The 23,198-nt window shown below is 42.2% G+C and overlaps 1 protein-coding gene across 5 annotated transcripts in view; it reads right to left on the bottom strand.

Moving 5' to 3' along the window:
• NEK11 (NIMA related kinase 11) overlaps window positions 1-23,198 on the bottom strand; it is a 377,860-nt gene that overhangs the window by 78,745 nt on the left and 275,917 nt on the right. For all 5 annotated transcript variants that reach the window (XM_075587096.1, XM_075587095.1, XM_075587098.1 and 2 more), the window contains one exon: window positions 4,833-4,972. In XM_075587096.1, coding sequence (XP_075443211.1) covers window positions 4,833-4,972 — 140 coding nt within the window. The remainder of the gene's footprint in view (window positions 1-4,832; window positions 4,973-23,198) is intronic.

Raw genomic sequence — 23,198 nt, 5'->3', positions numbered from 1 at the left:
TGGGTGGTTGGCCTCCCGGGTGGGTAGTGGGAGAGGTTAACCCCTTAATTACCTTAGCAGGAGTAACCGCTAAAGTAATTAAGGGATTAACCCCTCCCGCATCCCCTTGCAGGAGGCCTAATAAAAAGCCCAAATAGCGCAGACTGATATACAATTTATATGGTGATAGGATAAAAATTTTACAATGTAGAACATGAGGTATGTTCCCAGCACACAACAAGAATATGATTGTAATAAATTGTTAAAAAAAGTTTGTCAAAAAATATAGTCTTTACTTATATATTGAACGTTACATGGAGCAAACATCTAAACATATCTAAGATACCGATCTGGGCTAAATAACATGTCAGAAATATACAATACTATGTTACAAAATATATAAACGTATAAGAGGGGGAAAACATGTACTAGGAAAGGGAGACACAGTGAGGGGAGACAAGAGGAAAGGAGGGGGATAAAACAGGGGAATAAGGGGGGCAACGTTTTGGGGCCCCTTCTTCTGGCCCGTTCCCTTAAATCAATCCGATCTAGGTACTTCCCTTACCCCTGTCACAAACAAGTACTCCCAAACATCATAAACTCAGTATCAATAGATATACAAAGAGGAGGAATGCCTGTGAAACGGTTTCCCTCAGTGGGGTACCACCTACAACTATTGCAGCACACACTACTGTACCTCAAAAAAAGACAGTCTGTCTCATAAAATGCAGCAGATATTCTCTAAATACTGATAAGGCACACTCAGAATAAATCAACTAATGTTAATGCACTAATGTAATAGAGAATCAATACAACGTCGCAAATACACCGGACTCTGAGATCCCATTAGAACGGATTATGCACATCACAATGCTGTGGGAGTGAAGTTCAGAGACCAATCCCAAAACGACTTGGGTGTACCGCCCCCCGATGACATCATGCACAACGGAACACTTATACTCTCCACAACAACTCTTTGATTTAGGCGTCTTGTGGCGAATTTTCCATTTGGCAGTCTGTCTATACAGTTGGTTTGATCTTCTTGTATTTGGAGAGATACTTAGAGACTGGTCCTTTATTATCTGTATGGTTTTGCATAGTACCTGTATTAACCCATTGTTGTATTGATTCTCTATTACATTAGTGGTGTAGATTAGTTCATTATGCGCTTTTTATATTTTATTATTGTATGTCATTTTTTACTGTATTTGTATTGTGTAAAATATGTTTATTAAACATTTTTTGGGCCTCTTTATATGTATTGATATTGAGGAGTATTTTGCATTCAAAGTATATCATTTGACTTTCATATTGTATCTATTTGGATACACTTTGTATCTATGTGTTAAACATGGATACTACACCAATTATCATTATATCAGGTATTATCCTGATTTCCTGACATTTTGACCAATCAAAATACCTGTAACAGTATATATAGTGAGGTAGAACACCATGACAGCACTCCTGATGAAACTGGGAACCCAGTGTAACGCGTAGAGTGCAACAAAATCGCAGCTGTGCAGGACGCTGTTCACATTGCTGCTGATTCTGCATCCGGGCACCTAAATCAGGAAGTACGGGAACTGAGAGGGCTGAGGACATGAGCAGGGTGAACGCGGAGGATCCCAGACGGTGACTACACTTTCTTTTGTCATTACCTGCTTGATACATTATATCCTGACACTATGGGAGTGTAATTTTTTTTATCCTATCACCATATACATTTTATATCAGTCTGCGCTATTTGGGCTTTTTATTCTTTCTGAAAAGGTCACCACACACCTCGATGCATTGGACACGATGTTGCCACTGATGGATAAGCTTAAAAGAATGGATAGTATGTGAGTACACATTCTATAGGATACCAAGAATCTGATTTGTCTTTATCTGAGAGACATATTGCACTATTTGTGTTTTCATATTTTATTCACATGTTTGCGTTCCCACTACTTTGAGTTCGACATTTCCTAGGACTGAAAGAGCAATCCCATCAAGGGTTTGAGCAGCACTTTACAGAGTATTCTTTTATTTTTCACTGTTAGCTATTTCACCACAGATTTATCTGTTTATACTAATTGCTGTATTTCACTGAGCACTTTCTTATATAAGAATAGCACTTTATTTTGTATAGAGTGCCAGTTTGATAACACATTTTTTATTCACTTAATCCTCAAATGAAATTAGACTACTGAGTTTCAGAGCATGGGAAAGCTGCGATCAGGCTGTGGTCAGGCTCCCTTCAGCTGCAGTGTACTTGCAGCGAAATTCCAAATAAATGAGACCCCATCTGTACTAAGAATGGCATACTATAATCAATGGATTTACAATAATACTTTATCCTTTTTGATGACAGTTTCTCCAAGACGTCTAGTCTTGTATTTATTACCTAAAATTCATACGGATATGATTAACACACCTGGTAGGCCAATAATCTCTGCCTCCTCCTCTATTAGTCAACCTATTTCACAATACCTAGATTAGTTTGATTTCCTTTCCAAAATCACAACTTTGGACCTGGGAAACATTCAATATATTCTTATAACAATGGACGTAACCAGTTTATATACTAACATCCCTCATCAAGAAGGTATAGACATCATAAAACAATTTCTACAATGAGACCACAAAGGGAGCCCTCCTGTTGATTTCCTGGTTTTATTGTTGCACTTTATTTTAAACACAAATTATTTTAGTTTTAAGAAACCATATTACTTACAGACTAAGGAAACATCAATGGGTTCCAGTATGGCACCTTTATATGCAAATCTTTGTATGGAGAATTATGAAACAGATTTTATTTATACATCTGAATTTGCTAATCATATTCATTCTTTCTATCAATCGTTATATAGACAACATTTTCTTCATCTGTACAGGTATCGAAAATAAGATGCTGGGATTTTATCTTTATCTTAATTTTAATCCACAGGAATCCTCTATCCATTTTACCACATCGTGGAGTAAACAACAAATAGCTTTACTGGATATACTTATTAAGGTAAAAAATGGGAAATTGATCAGTACCCTGTACAGAAAACCCACCGACAAAAATACTTATTACATGCTGATTGTTCTCAGCCACAGAATATTTTTTAAATCACTTCCCAAATCTTTAATGACACGTGCATCGAAAATAGTTGACCAAACAGAAAACCTTGACTCTATACTCACAGGTACTTGAAGTCGTTTTATAGAAAGAGGATATAATCTTGTAGCTTTGGCAGATATTAAATCTAACATTGCAATTAATGCCCCCAAAAGGGCTAATGATAAAACTAAGGGACCTATTTTTGTATCAACTTAATCTACAGCTAGCAGATTTCTTAATGAAAAAATAAAACAACATTAGCATTTTTTGGCTAATAATGCAGTGTTGGGAAATTGGTGTCCAAAACCAATCTAATTATTTATTTTTCTTCTGCCCTATCTGGTATGTACATTATTTAGTCGGTTTATGTTATTATTTTGTTAATATTGCTGTATGTTGTTGTATATTCACTTTCATGCCATCACCATCCTCCTGGTATTATTTGTATGCACCGATCTGGGTGTCTAGATATCATTATTCCCTTGTTGTCCTTTGCTTTTTGCTAAGGATTACTTTCCCCATGGAGGAGGGATTGGACTCACTGCTTTCTACTAATCATGACGGAGCATGTGTCATGTATCATGACGTCAACGTGATGACGCAGATTACATTGACCCGCGATGACGTCAAGAAGACGTCACTGGCCCAGCTGCTGCGATCTTTGAAAATATGCATGGCATGGGAAGGATATTCTTTAGTGGATATTTAAGGAGCTTCGAGTGTATTTGTCCCCCCAAGCCCTGACGATGATCCCAGCTGGGACCGAAACTCGTTTGATTATATGTTAACTCAATAAATCCTTTTTCTTTATTTCTGGAGTGCCCTGCCTTTTTATCTTGCCCATACTGAATACAACATATATAAAGTTTAATGGACTACATGACAAATGGAAAAATACTGTAATGGATCTTTGGCGGTGTAGATCCATTGGTTATAATTACAGTATAGCAAAAGTTGTTGATATGGAGGGATTCTAGAATATAATTTACGTGTGACCGCAAGATTGGTTGCAAGAGAAGCCTGGGGATTGCATCAATATAGATGAGATTGCCCTGGTAACCCTGGAATCTTGAAGAAAACACTACAGATGGCTGGCACCTTCTGGAACCCTCAAGGCAGACTATAAATAGGTGTGACTAAGAGTTTTTTTTTAACTTCTTCTGTTATTACAAACATAGGAGATAGTTATTACCAAAGGTGCTGCTGTACATTCCTCCAATCCCCATGGAGTACTGATACTGATTTAGGAGGTAGTGTACTGGGAGGTTCAGCATATAACATTGGACAACAGCAGCGGTCAGGACTAATTAAGGCTCAGATTTGGTGTAGGTTGAATGACCTTTGAAGACAGGATTGAACGTATTCTAAACCTTTTGCCAGCTTTGCAATAGACTTTATCTATGCATTGTTCCACTAATGCTCTGGGGTTCTGTGTAAGTAATATGCCTGTGGTCCTTAGTGAAACTCACTACTCAGGCTAGGTAAACTGTTCCATATGCTGTTTTATAATAAAGATGGCCATTTTTATTACAAAGTTGTCCTTGTATGCCTCTAGAGGTAGAAGCAGCCTGCAAGTAGCTGTGTGGAGATAACCAGAAGTATGGAAATACATTATTCAGCTTGTTACCTATGACTCCCACTTACCCACACTGAAGGTAAAGTCCAATTACAGTGCCTTTAAATGTCTGTGTGTAGAAAAGTGGACACAGTGAAAATATTCATCAAACTATAGTGTACATATTCAGGTACAGTAGCTACTCACTTGTTGATATGTTATTTGGACAGTTTGTGTATCTTCATCATATTCTTCATCCTCATTAATATCTTCATCACTATCTTCAGAACAAGAGTCAAAGCCATCCTCATAATACTCATCTGCTACAAGTGGGTCTTCTGGAATCTCTTAAACAGAAACAACACAAATACTTATTATAACCATCACTGTACCTAATGGCAGATACTTTTATAGTATGTGACGTGGCATGGAATGACCAGGCTACAGACACTAAACTAGAAAATGCCCCGTCAATGCAAAAAATAAATACAAATATTGGTGTAAAGCTGATTAAAAGCATTTTTACATTTCAAAAGCAACAGCCGACCTTATATTTAATTAATTATACAAAATATACTTTTTTTAAATTTATTTTTTAATCCAGCATCTAGGGCCTTATTCTATATACGATGAAGCGGACGGTCAAGCCATTGATGTCCATGGGGATGATCCAAATGGCTGCTTTGGTGTATAAAGAAGAAGGCCATTAGTTGCAATTCTAATTATGTTGAATGGATGAAGCATCATTTTTATAAATCCAGTGAGGTTTCTGTCAGGTAAATCAGCGTATATTTAACAGTGGAGCTTAATCAGCCAATACCCATCTCTGATAGCCATATAGATGTACAGTAGCCAGACTCCCATTTGCTCGAATAGTGAAACATTAGTGAAGAAAAGCACTACTAAAAAGGGTGAAATGAGTGAAAAGGTGATAAGAAACACTCCTTAATGAATGAGTGAATCATATATGTGAAAGATTGAATCAATTCCTAGACTTACTGAGAATGTGCTGCTTGTTACCCTCAATGTGAACAGCCTATACACCTCAATACCACACACAGAAGGTATTGAGGCTGTTAAGACCACGCTCAATTATGAGGAACTGTTCACACCAAGAGAGCGAATGTTCGTGCTTGATTTATTAGAGATTATCCTCAAGGAGAACTTCTTCCTCTTTGAGAACACATTCTATGTCCTGACTCAAGGTACGGCTATGGGCTCAAATGTCGCACCCACATACGCCAACATCTACATGAAACAATTTGAAGATGACCATGTACTGTATTACACCATCCGCTATTCATGGCTCATGTGGTTCATTATATCGACGATATTTTTCTGATTTGGGAGGGTGTCAAGGATGACCTAAAGACTTTTAAGTAAGTTAGCCCTTACAAAGGGATAGGGGTTTGTTAATTTGTTGTTTTTGTATGTTTTGCCTGGATAAAGGAACAGGCTCAATATAGCCAAGATATAATTTCACCCTAAAACAGTCTCCATTTGCATACCTCTGCACACATTTCTTACAAAATCCTATAGCTAGATGCGTCAGACAATTGTCTAATTATTTCATTCCTATAATCTACTTTATCCATAATCACTATTGCGCCCCCTTTGTCAGCAGGTTTAATGACAATATTGGGATCTGCCTCAAGTTCTTTAATAACATTGTAGACGGACGTTCACAGAGGTACACAATTGGAGACTTTATAAGGTGAAATTATAACGAGGCTTTATTGTGCCTTTTCCTTAACATTAGGAAACCATCCAAACAAGGGGGAAACAAAGCTTCTATTCACTTGGGAGTGGTTCTAGTGAAATTCTATGCAAGTCACAACTCCCTTAGTTAAGCATGTCTCGCAGCCCCAAAACATATAGCATGAAATAAGCAGATATAAGAAGTCTCTTAAGAATGAAAGTCTTATCCGTTTCTTGGAGGGAAAATCTTCTCAGTTCCTGGTTCAGCTCCCTTCCCTCAGGGTGTGTCAGCATTCAGGTTAAGAAGTTTTCCCTGTGTCTTGAAATCAGCTATGCTGTGTCTTCTGGCAGAGCTCAAGACAGGTCAGCTCCAGAGATCTGTGTTCTCTTGGTCAGTCTCTCCTGGGAGACTCAAGAACCTCTGCTCTGTCTCCAAAGGTCAGCTCACATGTGAGCTAAGGAGTCACTTCCTGTCTCAACAGACAGGCTTTTGTAAGCAATCTAAATCAGGCAGGTGGTGTTTATTAATTGACTACCAGCAGTTAACCACCACACTGCTAGATTAAAGGCACATTACTTGAACAGGGATTACTCCCCTGTTACAAACATCTTTTACTGTTTTGGAAAAATTGGTATGTCTATGTGGTACAGACAATTTTTTTAGATCATTTATGTATTTTTGCACCAAACTTATGTACGCCTCTATAACATGGTTGGTCAGTGGAGGATTACATTTGCTTCTATTCTTACAGTCCTCGGTCAGTAAATGAAAGGGAGTATCACCCTCTATGTTAAGGTTAGGTGGTGAAGGTAAGAAGGTAAGGACGTCACACGCGTGTCGTACTAAGCGAAGGGAAGGAGGGGGCACGAGCACAGGGGGACACTAGGCAGGGGGGCACAGGAGCAAAAGTGTGCACACCCCTATTCTATCCCATTCGTGTCGACCTTTAGCACATTGAGCAGGTACATTAAGAATATAATCCTGCGCCATTGGCATCTGTTAGGGACAGACCCGCTATTAGCTCCTGTGTTGGCCCGCAAACCACTCTTCTCATATAAACGTGGCAGGAACCTGCATGACCAACTGATCTGGGCAGACATAGGAGGGATGACTCTTAGACAATCTTTCCTGGGGGCCCCTAAACTAGGATGCTATAAGTGCTACGGTTGTAGCCAATGCGATAGTTTACAAGAGGGTAACTTGTTTTCCCCTCCACGCACAGGACATAAATTCACCATAATTTTTTTTGACACGTTTCTATAAAAATGGGGTTTATTTGATTAAGTGCCCATGTGGGTTGGGACATGTGGGTCAGACCAGGCTATATGTGAAGGATAGGATCCGACAACACAAGGCCGCAATTCACAGATGTGATCTAGAGGTTCCAGTGGCACAACACTTCATACACGAAGGACACACCACTAGTCAATTGCGGTTTTAGGTTATCGATGGTGTGGTGAAGAGCCACCATGGCAGAAATATCAACTGGTTACTGCTGCAAAAAGATTCTCAGTGGATCAAACGTCTTGGCACCATGCTTCCAGAGGGCATCAATAAAGAGCTCGACTTGAGTCGTTACTTCTAAGTTGGATGCAGTTGGGCCGTATATATAAAATGTCAGTGATGTCAGACGTGACGGGACAATGGCCATGTAAAAAGGCACATACCGCATAAACCTGTATGATATTTTCTGCTTACTTTTTTCCACAGACCTCACCGACCACCGAGTTGACATGGTTGCCCATCAGCCTGAAGTATGTGACCCTCATTCGGTCAGGTCACCCTGATCAGCTTGTGTTGTGATCAGCCCATCGCGGATAATGTCTCGACCCACCTCTATTCCAAACCCCTTCAGACCATCCCTTACATCTGGGATGTGGCAATTTGCAGTATGGAATTAGTACCCCTTGTTTTTGATGGTGCTTTGATGGTTAGGGTGAGCTCCTTATTATTGGTTCATTATATCTATTAGTGTAACACTTGTCTCATCAATGTTCAATGGTCAGCTAAATTATATTTAAGGATTATGCATTTATCCTTTTCTCCCATATGGTTATTGCTGTCTGGGTGAGCTTTTCTTTGTGTACCTTCTAGTTGGTATTGCTGTGTGTTATAACTGCCTATCTCTTTGTGTTTTACATAACCTACATGCCTTTGATCTGGGGAGAGAACACTGAGAGGGAGGACGTCCATATCTGAATTCCTGCGACCTCGTCCGTTGACTAGACTGACGCCGTGGGGTCTCCATGGTGATGTGGACGCTCTGCAACTTTCAATGGACGGATGCGCAGGCGCTGATTGGAGATGCTGAGAGGTCCTGACAACCATTCAGGAACGCTTCCGGGTTTTGCGTCACATATTGTGTGATCATCCAATCACCATCAGCCAGCATGGCATCCGCCCACAGATGACGTCAGCGCCACAGCATATTTCTCGGAATCCTGACTGCAGCTCAAGCAGCAGTTCAAGCAATATCCTACATGTTTTTTTTTTTTAATAAATCAGTTCTGTACTATGAGAAAATACTTGTAGCATTAAAAAAAAATCTTTAAAAAACATTTGTAATGTTTCTAATGTAGGAAGCATTTCCAAAGTGACAGACCCCTTCCCCTTCTGACAGGCTCTGACTCTTGAGACCCGCCCCCTCTCTAGCAGTGCACCAATTGTATCTAGTAACTGCCCAGTCAAACATATTCCAGGACTACATTGCCCAGAATGCTGTGTAAGAACAGAATTAAATAACCAGGAGCAAGCGATTGATTACAGGAGAACGGATCGATCTGCAGCTTAGCTAATCACTTGTCAGTGTGCAGATTGTATTGATGCACAGATTGAATAGAAAAAAAACATATATATATATTTTTTTTAAACGGCAGCTTGAACTGCAGCTTTCACCTCAGCATCCCCTCCACAGCAGATTCAGGGCAGGCGAGCAGCAGAGATCCAGCATCATTATCTGCTACAGACATAGGGGCCTATGCAGAGAGCAGCGAATTTGAAAAATGGCGAATTTATTAAAAAGTAGCTTTTTTGGAGAGTTTTATTCTCCATATGCAGAAAAGTGCGAATTCTGCTATGTTTAACATGGATGCGTCTGGCGAGTTTAAATTGGCGAGATGCGCGCTTCAGAAACTTGTAAAAACAAATGCGCGCCTTTTTTTTTCCCTTTGCAATGGCCGCGAGCGGCCGCTTCTTGCCAATTTTTTCTGGCGAGGGAAAAAGGAGACAATAGCGCCATTTTATTGGCGCGAACAGCCGCTAGATGCCGTTCGCGGCTCTCTGCATTAGGATATTTGTAAAACTGGCGAGATTGAGGTTTTCGCCAGCCGCGAGGCGAGTTTTACAAATAGAAAAGAAAAATTGGCGCGTTTTTCGGAAATCTCCATTTTCTGCTGTTTTCTGCGCGATTATCTCCAAAAAATGGCGAATTTCGAAAATTCGCTGCTCTCTGCATAGGCCCCCTAATCTTTTCCATTACTATTTGTTGATTATCAGCCCACTCGCTGGTATGTCCTCAACTTGAGCAAGACTTAGCAGGATTCTTACATACTGCTATTGAACTGAGTTTATTACCAAGTTGGATCTACATACCCTGTTTATTATTGCAGCTATCAGTGTGCTGGACTTACTCTCCAGACCAGGACTTTTATCCACAGTAGTATATTTGTGTGTGTTAGGGAGTCTACTGGCTATACAGGGCAAAGGGAAGTAGCATTGCTCAAAGAGAAAAAAATATAGAGAGGCACAAAAGAGCATGTATAAAAATGCCTTTATAAGTTTAAAAAATGGCAATGCATATACCTACAAAATTGGACATTGCATTTACCACCACAATGTTAGAAAAAAAAATGAATGAATGGATGAAAATAAAAACAAAGACTTTGCCTTATTGCTGTTGCTGCTGCTGCAAATGTGCCAATTGAGGACTGTTCTATTTCACACTGTTAGCAGATCATCTCTGTCAAGAGTAGATAGATGGTGGATGGGATGCTGGGGACTAGCGTGCGACTCCTTCTGTCCTGGCATTCGCTGCTTGCAGCTACTGCGGCTGGCTGTTGCTCCTCCGTGTACCCGGAAATTACATCAGAGTAAGTGTGTGGGTTATTCCTTGTCTCACGGCTTGCAGATTTCGGCAGTTTCAGGCAGGTGTAGATCACCCAAGTGAGCTGGCACAGCTCCAGAGCAATGCTTGATCTACCGTTCACTGAGTGGTGACCCTCTGTAGGCTCCTCCTCCTACGCGTTTCACCAAAAAACCTCCTGCAGAGAGCCCAACTGAGACTCCCAGATTAGATTGTAAGCTCTTCGGAGCAGGGACACCTTTTCCTAAATGTTACTTTTATGTCTGAAGCACTTCTCCACTTTATGTGTTATTTTATATTATTTGTTATTTATATGATTGTCATGTATATTACTACTGTGAAGCGCTATGTACATTAATGGCGCTATATAAATAAAGACATACATACATACTCCTACAGAGAGGGCACACCTCAAACGCCTTCCCAAAATAATTTGGGGCACTCACCTCTGAATGCCTGAGGACAGCTGCGTTCGGTGTGGTAGATGCACCGAAACATAGGAACTATTTTAAAATTGAGAGGGGTAGTGGAGCAAATCACAACATTCATGTCCAGAGGCAAGGCCACATGCTGTATAGCACTCTGCCCCCCACCCTGAAACCGGGGGTACCTTCCCTTGCTCTCCCACTTCTTCCAGATCCCCTGACTCTATGGCCTCACCCCCTTGGGTGCTCTGAAGTGTGGTCCGGCCTAGGCTGGCTGATTTTGACCAGTGGGTCGGACAAGACCACCCTGTGCTGAACAGATGTCTTGTTCCACTCTGGGGGAGACAGAAACAACAGAGGATGTCTGTACCAGGATGGCCTGTTTCTTTTCTCCCTGTTTTGGGGGGGGGGGGGAGTCCAGAAGTTGCTACCAGAGCAGGGGCAGCGACCTCTCCTGAGTTGAGCCCTCGAGGGCCCCGCTGTGGTGGGCTCAGTCGGACAGGGTGTAGTTGCAGAAGGAGGAGCGAGTGCAGGAGCTGGTGTAGATCTTATATTCCCTTTGGGGCAGCTCTTGCGAGCATGCCCCAGCTCCTTACACAGATTGTAGCCTCCTCTGTGCCAGAGTACACCCTGTATACAATGCCCTCGTGGGGGACCCCAAAGGATCCCTCTGCAGACTCTGTGCTCCCTGGCCGCAACAGTTGCACTTGCAGCCTAAATGAGAGCAATTGCCTCAGTGCCCTATCCCTGCAGCCCAACTGTATTTTTGTTATGGAAGACTTTGCCTCCCGGGGCTTTAAGGTGCAGGCGCATGAGGAATGGAGGAACATTTTACATTGTGATTCTTGTGCCCAACCCTTCCAGGCGTTCAATGGGGATGTAGGTCCCCCTTACAGCAATGCCCCTCAGCACCAGGGTATGGGTGGCAGCCATCGTACAAGAAAACCCCCTTCCCGTACATTTTGCTGGCTTCCACCGCTGCAGAGTGGCCAACTACTTCAGCCACAGCCCTCACAAAACCCTCAATGCCCTGGCTTAGTGATATAGGGCACCTTACCCCATGCTTCCTGCTTAGGCTAGGTGGGGCCCCAGTGTTGTTGTTGTTGGGGTTAGTACCTGCAGCTGCCACCTGTGCCCATTATGTAGCTTGGGCTGCAGGGGTTAAGCTACCAGCAGGAGCTGGGGAAGGTGCAGCTAGGGCACTGGATGTACTAGTCAGAGGGCTGTGGCCATGGTTGATGCTCCTGGAGTATGTGGGTTTGGGGGTCAGGGGCCCAGGTGCAGCCCATTGCGCCCTACTATTTCTCCTACTCTTAGGCATGTTATTATAAGCCTTTTTATCAGAGGAGGTGGTAGTGCTTAGGCAGAGAGGTGCCGAGAGCAGCGGTCACTTTAAGAACTAAATAACTGACCCTCTGGTAAGGGAGGAAAACAGGTCGTTTTTAAAACCTGTAGTTCTCTTTTTCCCCCCTCCCTTGTTAATTCCCCTCTCCCCGCAAATAGCTGCATCTCAGCACTTTTTTTTTTAATAGAGCTCCCAAATTAAATAAAGAAAACAAACTCAACTCAAAATAAGGTGAATAAAACGATAAACGAAAAACAAACAACCAGCGATGGGAGTGGATAGGGGATTGAGGCTGCAGTTACCAGCCCAGTTGGAGTAGGGCTGCGCTGGGTTAAATCACTGCAACCTCTGTGTGAAAACAAAAAATGGTTTTAAATCACTGTATTGATCCCCAGGCCCCCTACGGAGCACATAATAGTATCTCCAGGTGTATATATGTCCCCTCAAATTTCCTCCAAATAAATTAGGGAGAGATGCCTGTGCTGAAAAATGAACATACAGTACCTGAGGTACCATGGGAAAGATGCTAAAGTATATTTAAATTAGTCACACATCCTATATTTTAGGATGTGTAACTCATTTAAATATACCTTGTTTAGACATTAGCATATCTCCCTTTGTTTGGAGTGAGGTTTGAGGGGACATATATCTGGAGATACTATTACTGTAGGTTAGAAAGCACTCCTCCTCCTCCAGCAAGTACCAAATCGGGCGGTTTGTTACTTTTTATACTTGCCGTTTAGAAAAGGCAATTTGTAATAGAGAATACATTTTTTTACACACATTTCATACCATGGATTCTGAACATGCCAAAACATGTGATTTGGCAATGACAAATGCAAAGCTACTAGAAAAAGCTAAAAATGTATCTATTGTTCAAAACTCTCTTTCTCTGTCTGTCTCTCTCTCCCTCTTTCTCTCTCCCTTTCTCAAAATGCAGCATGTAAAATTAATTTTGCAACATTATTATCCCTGTGAAAAAAATGTATTGCAAAAAAGTGAAAAATGAAATTAAAAAAATGAGGACACATAAGACACTTTCGCACATTTCTACACCTCAACACACGGTAAACATTGTGCTGTTCTTGTACTGCAGATCAGATTAGTGAGATCAAGAGAAGAAATGTCTAATGTTTAATATACACACTAACTTCTAACATATGTGTAGCCGGGACCCCGTTTCTTCCTCAATTGTTGTGTGGGGTGGGTTATGTCGCACCCAGGGAACGCTCCAATAATGGAGGTTCCGCGTTAAGGGAGCCGCCATGTTTAAGGGTGGCGCCGGCGCAGACCTAGTCTAGCAAGAGGTTGCGCATGCGCAGAGCAGGTCACAAAGTCCACAAAGGAGGAGAGCTCAGGGAGGAGGGGAGTTAGGGGACTACGGGTCCCAGCAGCCCCCGCGGTCCCCCGTGACACGGCCGAACCAATCAGGTACGAGAATAGGGAGGAAAAGGAAGTGATGGGGTGCACGAGGAGTCAGAGCTAGCTGCCGGAGGAAGGAGAAGGAGCTCCAGTGTAGGGAGGCAGGCCGCCCCTACCTAGGCCGCAGGGCCCAGACCCAGTTAGGCCCTGAGCCCCAGTAGAGTGCAGCGGAGCTAGGGACTGGCCATAGTCAGGTTCCGGCTCCCCTTCTGTGAATACGATCGCTATCAGGACAGTTCTTTATAAGCGGGAGGCCTTGGACCAGGCCCCGCCACTAAGCAGCAGCGTGTCTGGGTGGGATCGCCCCGGACACTCACGGGTGACGTCATCTACGCCCACGCCGATCCTTTGTGAAGATAGTTGCAGAACCGGGTACAGGAGTGCCCGGCAGGTAAACTCCAAGTGCACCAACGGTACTATTTTCACTCCAGGACACGATGGCTGCGCAGTCACACACTTATACATCCACTGACTCACTTGGGGGTGGGGGAACTTATTCCGCACGGGAACTGGACACGGGGTGGGATCACCCGGTGAAGGGAGAGGGAGAGTGAGCGTTCAGTGGACGCTGGTAGTAGTGTCTCCTCTAGGGAGGGACACCTGTCATTTAATCTGTTGGTTGCTGCAAGTAAACGTATATTGGTTAAGGTATATCGCTGTGTGTGTGTTCATGTATATAAGTTCCTGCGAAGACCCACTTCCCCTATGGCGGAAGCTGTCGCAGGTGGAGGCGCTGCACCAAGTCATAAGTATTGTGAGCACCCCAGGCTCTCCGTGGCAGAGGCTTAGGCCCGGTGAGCCTACAGGTTATTATACAGCATATGGTAGTGGCCTGTGTCCGATAGGAAGCAGGGCTACATATGTTTTTTAATTCCACCCAAACTTGCCCTGATATTCTATGTTTTTCATGCTTTACTGTGCTAAGATAAATGACAACTTTAGAACAATTCTTTATAATGACACTCTAAATGGTTTGGTCAATGTTTTAATCCAATTTTGCAATGTGGCAAAAAAGCACTGTACTTATCAATCAATATAAACCAATTATATTCTGCAGCAAAACTTCAAAAGGCCCCTGCACAGTGTGTTGAGATAGAAAGATATCCCAGAGATGCTGTGCCTTAAGAGGTATTTATGCTTTCACATTAAACTATAGAGATTCACTGCAGAGAATCAAATGCTAAAAAAAAAAGTAAATCTTTATTCCCAATGAATAACTTAGGTGCAGTTTGGTCAAACAGCTACTGACTGACATGTGTCATACGCTGTTCTCTGTTTTAACCCTTTTCATGGGCCATAGGTCAGGAGAAGTCAGAGATTACAAATAAAATGATGGAATGTTTGTGGCTGAAGACTCAAAGCATTTGTTAAAGATGTTTTCTTCTAGAGGACTGCAAAATTATAGTTAAAAAAAAGATTACTTATTGCACTTAGAGCATGGGTGGCCAATTTTTTTTTTTTTTTTAATCTCAATAATCAATAAATAGGCATAATTTTTTTAGGCAGGCCACTGTCCTACTGCACCCACCCCCCCCCCCCTCCCCTCTCTCTCTCTCTCTCTCAATTGCCACCGTGGGTGGATATCATATTCCGGTGCCATCTGGTGCCCCGCAACGCACTCAGGCCCCGGTGGCTAGAGGGAAAAATCGATGGAGCGCCTACCCTTCGGCGTGGCTGATCCCAGATCATCATCAAGAGGGCCATTCCAAATGCTGTTTTCGCCACCCCTAATTTAGAGTAATGTCTGCATGCATTGTGGGGAGTATGGATCTGACTATTTTCAAAAGCCTGGCAGACCTGAATTGATGCTAGGACTGCAAACTTGAATGGGCCGTGAGGTGTCTTGCTGCATGGGAAGTGCCTTGGGAGCTTCACATTGTAGTAAATATGGCCCATTATCTACTGTTCTGTATAGAGGCTAAATACTAATGAATGAAGAGCTCAGTACAGTTTAAAAAACAAAATCTAGCCTAAATGAAAACTGCTTTTTTTTTGGTGATGGTTATCTAATAGTGAAATCATTGCAAGAACTAAAGTACTATGGTGCTCATTTTTATGAATCTGAAAAAGAACTGCCAAATCTTTGTCATGTACCCGGTGCTGAACAGCATAATGTACGCTCTCATCTAAGTCCCTACATTCATTTCCATTTATACTCCTACAGTATATTTTTAATTTGAGACATATTGTAGGGTCATCTTTTACAAAACTACAACAACATTACAAGACCTATTCTACTGTACATAAACAAAACTGTCCACACACAATTATGTGTTGGTATATGGGCTAATTTGTGATGAGACTGGAAAGAGATGCAAAGATACACATTTACACTATAACACTATAATACACTCTATAATAAGGTCTCCGACATAAAAGTTATCATTGATGGATTTAACACAAAAAAACTCTGATTTAGGGGTCTATTCAATATTCTCAGGTAAAACTGCTTTCTCTGTACAAAAAAAAATCTCTCTATTCTTCATATCAGAAAAATAAACACAAATTACCTATTACAATAGAAAATTAACTATTTATGATTTCCCTGCAAAGAAAAAGCTAAGATAGTTACATATACATGGCATGTTGGGTACAGAATGGTAACTAGTTATTTATATTTACCACCACCGCCCGTATTAGCCCAGTAGTCAAAGGCATGATAAACATATGTAGAATCCTTACAACTAGTAAGGGGTCCATTGTTCTAATATTCTTACACTCGCCTAGCTTGTCAATCTGTTGCTTTGGAAAGGAGGCAGGAAAGGAATATTATTAGCTGAGGGGTGCAGGATGTCAGCCACTACCCCCCAACCTTCCTGGAATGCTTAAAAATTTTAAGTAAAGCACCTAACATATTAGCACAACCCATATCCCACCCCACTCACCACCACACTACAACCAACAGCTCTCCCTATTATGTACTGTATGAGAGGACTATTAGCTAGGCATTGTGAATAAACGTCTACAATACACTGTAATACATATGTAATAAACATACAATATATAGCAATACACTTATGATCAAAATGTAACACCGGACCATAGAAGTGTCCTAGGCTCTCTCATGGAGCCTCTGTAAAGTCATGGAAAAAAATAAAAATGTGAGAGATGATTATTTGCATTTAAAGATGAAGAACTTGTTATAGGAGTTTTGAGAGTTCAGCATCTTTTCTTTCTATGTTTACAGCTGTTACTCCAGGTGATAAAGTCATACGGCAAGATAAATAGCTTTAATTTCCCTCTTATCCCGCAGTCAGTCTCATAAAAACGTTTTAATAAACTAGATTTCCCACAGACATACTAAGCAACAGCTGAATACATTTTGAGGAATTCAGCAGTACAGTAATTGCACCATTTCATAGATCACACAGCCTGTAGGCAGATATCAACTGTATGAAATAAACAAGGCATTGCAAGAATTTAGGCCAACTATTCTTCAGATATTTAATTGAATATACGCCTGAGATATGCAATCTGTGTAGCAGAATGGGATCCTTTCCAATGTTTCTTTCAACCATATTTTGAAGTGGTATAAATTAGCAAGAGGTTACTATAACTGCTTTATTGTTAAGTACACAACATAAAATCAAGAAATTCAACACACATTCAAAACTGCATTAAAACCTGCTGCTCACCTTAAAAAAGAAAAACTTAATTATCGGTGGAATTTCTTTTGCTACATATTTTGGCCACACAATGAAATGTCTTAGCTTTTAAATGTGTTAGAAGGCCATTTGGTAGTTATACACACCACAGCTCACAAACGTTTCCTTATTGCAATCATTTAGATCAGCGGTGCGCAAAGTGGGGGGCAGGAGATTAGTCTGGGGGGGCACGGCCGGCTGCAGAGGTCCCGCGCTCTTCCCCCAGGAATTTAAATTCAATGCCGGGGGATTGCGTGAGGCCTCTGCAACGCTATACTTACCTTGACTCTAAACACACAGATACCCAACAAGCTCTGAGAAACCCCAAACATTACCACATAATATATATGTATATAAGTGTTAATAAGAGTGCTAGTGGGCGTGGCTAAATAACCCTTTGGCCAAAGCGTCTTAAGCCTGCTGCCACTTCAAGGCATGATGGTTAGCAGTTCCTAACACTCCCCAAGTTAATATTCTTATTAACCTGTGTAATTACAGGAAGAATGATCTGCATTGGATCTGTCGTAACCCAGCAAAATGAATCAGACCTGCCAACTTGGAAAGTGGGGAGGGGCAAGCTTAAACCTGGGGGGGGGGGGCACCACCCTCCCAAAAGCAGCTGAGACCAGCTGCACATAGTTAATAAACACACAGATACCCAACAAGCTCTGACTTAAGACGCTTTGGCCAAAGGGTTAAACTAAATGACCCTTTTTCAAGAGAATCTAAAGGTATTGCACTGTGTATTTTTGTCACATTGGAAGTAGCTTTGGGCATCTTAGTTTGTTTCTTACCTTGACTCTGCCGGCATCACTTATGTCCATGGCAATGCGGCGTCAAATGACGCCGAGGGGTCATGTGACGTGACGTCAAACACGGCAAATTACGCTGTGGGTCACGTGACACGATGTCACATGACCCCCGGCGTCATTTGATGCCGCATCAAGGTAAGGGAGGGGGCGCGAGCACCAGCGGAGGAAAGGCAGGGGGGTGCAGCTGCAAACGTTTGCGCTCCCCTGATTTAGAGGACCATCATACTTTAGGTACTCGGCTCAGAAATATATAATATGTGTAACTGTAGATCAATTAGGCCAGGGTTCAAAAATTCCTGTCACAATCCAAATGTCACCTCTGATTTGCTAACAGAGATGGAATGTTAAAAGCTGCCTGAAATGAATGTTAAAGGGGTTTCAGGAGCCACCACGAAATTCATCAAGAATCCCCAGTGTTCTAAGGACCACTGTAAACTCTAATTGGCGATTTGATGCTGCAAACCTGCAAGCCTTGTTCCTGTAGTTAAAGTACACATTGTGATACTGGTTGATTAATACGACAGTATCCTGTCACACCCTCCTCCTGTCTCTGTAAGTTTTCCCAACTTACCACTTAGATTGTAAGCTCTTTGGGGCAGGGACTCCTTTTCCCATTGTTTTATCTGTTATCATATTATGTCACGTGTATTGCAAAGCGCTATGTACCTGGATGGTGCTCTATAAAGATATACATACAGTACATATTAATCTGCTATTGTAAATCAGTATCTTTCTGTACATAGGGGAGATATTCAATGCGTTCAACAAATAATACCAAAAAAGGGTACCAGACTGAATAGACCACTGGTCTAAAAATATTGAAACAAAAAGTATTATACTCACGGGGACCAAAACAGTTAAACATAGTGTAAAAAAGGTATAATTGTTCTATGACAAGTTTTAGGCATACCACTATTCTGAACAAGTACGCAGGAATATGTTTCTGATTCATCTACTGTATAATTCAGATTCTACACACATTTGAAAATGTAGTATTGTATTGTATGTCTTTATTTATATAGCGCCATTAATGTACATAGCGCTTCACAGTAGTAATACACGTGGTAATCAAATAAATAACAGATCATGGGAATAAGTGTTTCAGACATAAAAGTAACATTAAGGAAGAGGAGTCCCTGCCCCGAGGAGCTTACAGTCTAATTGGTAGGTTGGGAGAACGTACAGAGACAGTAGGAGGGAGTTCTGGTAAGTGCGTCTGCAGGAGGCCAAGCTTTATGTATCATGTGTTCAGAATATCCACAGTGCTATTCATATGCTTCTTTAAGCAAGTGTCTCTTAAGGTAGTCTCAGGTTCTGCTTACAGAATCAATGCGATGTAAACTTTTTCTCAATTCAGTTTCTTGCTTATTTTGACTTTGACCATAATCAACTTATAATAGACATACAGTAGGTAGAAAATAAGTATATACTATAAAAACGAAAAATATATACTTCCCTATATGGTTGCATTTACTTCGAGCTATGTTTGGTTGGTAGCTCAGATGTGGCATTAACTACTGGGTAAAATAATTGAAAACTGTTCTACTGCTGGCAGCAGAAATTATGCTTTTCAGATCAAAACTGGGGCAGTAACTAAACACATTGAGTTCCACATTGAACCTGAGACAGATCACTCTCCTGCTCTTTTTGTAGTGAATGTCATTGCTTTTGAAAGTGATATGGAATTGAAAAAGACTGATTCTTTCTCATAGTCTTTACAGGCTCTTGTGTTGCTCAGATAACAGAATGAAATGTTTTAAAAAGTCTTTGAAGTCTGGCCTGTCCACAGCAACCTTATATTTTCATTGAAATGTCCATTTGTCCTCAGTGGGTTTCTAAAGATAAATCATGAAAGAGTGTGGTAGGTTTTCCTGACAAAGGAAATGCACCATTGAGGGTACACACAAAAGGATACATGAAATTTGGAGAGTCCCACCAAAGCCATGAAAGAGTAGGGAAGTTCTAAGGCTACGTCCATAAAGCCTTCGCCCTCAGAGAGGCGTGCTCGTGCCTGACGTCACCCGCGTGAAGCGGTGCGTTTTCAGGACATGGTAGACATGCCGTGGGGGGCGTGTCTAGGGGCATGTCTGTGATGTCACGGATCTAGTTGGCCCTCATTGGGCGAACCGCTCACGTGACCTGCCCGTCGCGCAAGAAATCAGTTTCAACCCCCTCCTGCTGTTGTGCACGCGCCCGCACGGTGCATGGGCATGATCAATGCCTTAAAGCAATGTGATCGCGCCACACACGAACGCCTCCGTGCGGTCTTTGGCAGCATGGACGCCGCCTAACAACACTTTATTTGAAGCAGGTGAACCTGGTTTAAATCCCAGAATTAGCATGATTTTATCTCACTGACACTACATTAGATTGTGCAGTAGGTAAATAACTCATTGTATCTGCAAAATGATATGTAAAGCACTGCATATACTACCACCTCATTAATTTTATGTACAAGAGGTCTCACTGATTTTTAGCATGAGCAGTCTTAGAGACTCTCATGTAGTGTCTAATGGAAGCCACTTTCACTGGTGTTTTTGGTTCTAAAAATGTTTAGTATTTTGTCTTTTTTTTTTTTTTTTTTTAAATGATTGCAAAAAATTAAAACAAGCAAACTTTTTTGCAAAAGTTTTCAGTCTTTTGCGTTCATGAACTCAAAAGTTCACCCATTTTGCAGAAAAAAAACCCAAAACAAATATATCAGAGGATGATCCTTGGGTTTTGGCCCTAATTGTACTCGGATTTGAACTTCGATGTTCACAAAGTTTTTTGGATTTCAAACCCGCGAATGTGCTGTAAGAGATGTGTGCAGAGGTACGCAATGGAGACCGTTTTAAGGTGAAACAAAGGAGGCTTTATTGCGCCCGTTCCTTTAACACGGCAAAAACATTCAAAATAAACAAAATAAAGGCCTACTCCGCTTTGGAGAATATCTACACCTTTACTCCGTCCCTTTCTAACTGGGTGGGTAGCTAAGATAGTTACCACCCCCAAATATATATATACATATAGATATACAACAGTCCAAGAAGAAAGTCTCTTATCTGTGTGTTGCAGCTGTAGGGGAAGGCCTCTCTGCTCTCCTGGGTCAGCTCCCTTGTGTGCTATGCCAATGTCTGTGTGTGAGGATTGGACTTCAGTCCCGCCCTCGTGACGTGCCCCTCATGAAGATCACATGCAAGCGTTGCGCCGCACCTACCAGGATCGGGCTTCGTCCCACCCCCGTGACGCAGTCCTTGATGTCGCGGTGGACGTTCCTAGCACTGATAGGACTACACACCAGCGCCGCACTAACACAGGCACGCAAGGGGTTAATAACATCAACTACTCCACACCTGCGATATACTCCGCCCCTGCCTATTAGTGGACAGCCTATGTCTAATGACTCATTACTCACAGCCTTGTGCTGCTCTCTCATTGGCTATCTGATCCTTATATGCTCAGCATAGCCTCAAGCAAATTGTCTGAGTATAAACTTTGTTTATGTTACGTAGTGCTTGCCTCAAGCATCCTGCTGCCCTGCTGTTGATCTGCGCATTCTGCCTTGCTCTCTTGTACCTTTTGACCTCGGCTTGCACCTGGACCTCTGCCTTCTCTGACCCTTAACCTCGGCTTGTATTTGGACTTCCACCTTCTCTACCCCTGGACCCTGGCTATGCACAATGACAATCTGACTTCTCCAATCCTAGACCACAGTGAGTATCACAACCATTCTGACCTCTCCTACCCTGACCCGGCTACACGACCTTCACTCTGCACTCAGGACGCGATTACGTTGTTGTAGGTTGGTGTTTACCAATATCCCCACCTCAGCCTCACGGACCGCGTCGCGGGGGCGGGGGCGAAGCCCGATCCTGGTTGGTGCGGCGCTTGCGTGTGATCTTCGTGTGGGGCACGTCATGGGACATGTCACGAGGGCAGGACCTAAGCCCGATCCACGCGGTGTCCTCCAGCCTGGCAGCACGACTCCTTTGTACAACCTTTGTGTGAGGTGCATCACTTGACTTGTCACGGGACATGTCACGGGGGTGGGACCGAAGTCCAATCCTCACACTACCTTTGAAATCCTATGTATTAAACAATTGTCTCTGTTCTCTCTATTCACTGTGTTATATAGAAGGGCTTTAAATTGGGAGCTTTATATGCATTATAACACCCCAGAATAGCCGACAGGTGCCATTTATTCTTTTCGTTAATATGGTAACTAAAGAAAGGTTAAACTCTATTTCATTTATATTGAAAACTTCACTCTAATATTTTAGAACAAGTTTCACTTTGATACCGAAGAGGAGATTTGAATCTTTCCACTGCTGGACAGGTTACATCACCATTTCCTCTTACAGTAAAGGGATTAAGGTGCATGCCACCAGCAGGCACTGAACTCCACAATACTGTATATACAGTAATGTACAGTATCCTGTTTTCCCATGTTATCTTAATGTAACTCACGTCAATGCAAGATGCAGAAATCTTCATTGCATAACGTTATAATACGTGTAGAAGCTACTTTGTCTTGTTTTCCTACTAGAACTATTACAGTACAACAGATGCAGCGGCCGATATTTTAACAAATCACGCGGTGTATACCTCGGAATACCCATGTCATGGCGAGGGATTACTTTCAACCGTACCGCCTTAAGACGCGAGTGCAGAAAATGGCATTTTAGTGTTCTGGCTTTTAAACACCTGAAATTGACACAGTAGCCAGTAGCAGAGTACTGTACACATTACAATTTGTTAATTTCATTGCATTTAATTGCACACAATCCATTAAATTCAAACAAAGCAACCGCGATAAACACGTGTGCCTGGGGCGATTGGCTGCATTCATGCCACGTGGAGTACAGCAGCGCACACGAAAACGGCGCCGTGATTTGTTAAAATAATGGCCGCTGCATCTGTAGTTGCTAATTACATACATTACATACAGCAGCATTGAGTACTCCACTCCTGATCTATTTAGTCAGTCTGGGAGAGCTTGACTCTGATCACCCTATCAGGCCATGTAGCTTAGGCTACGCTTATAGTACCGGCGACGGTCACTGGAAAATCAAATAGAGATGACTTCCAGCGATAGCGATCAATCCGTCGCGTCGTGCTTACTATAAGCGCACGCGACGGTGGCAATGCATTTGTTTTGCCGCG

The sequence above is a fragment of the Ascaphus truei genome, chromosome 2 (assembly GCF_040206685.1).
Source record: "Ascaphus truei isolate aAscTru1 chromosome 2, aAscTru1.hap1, whole genome shotgun sequence".
In the NCBI taxonomy this organism is placed as follows: domain Eukaryota; kingdom Metazoa; phylum Chordata; class Amphibia; order Anura; family Ascaphidae; genus Ascaphus; species Ascaphus truei.
The sequence above is the reverse complement of the archived record's forward strand: the minus strand, read 5'-3'. Positions and strand labels throughout refer to the sequence as shown.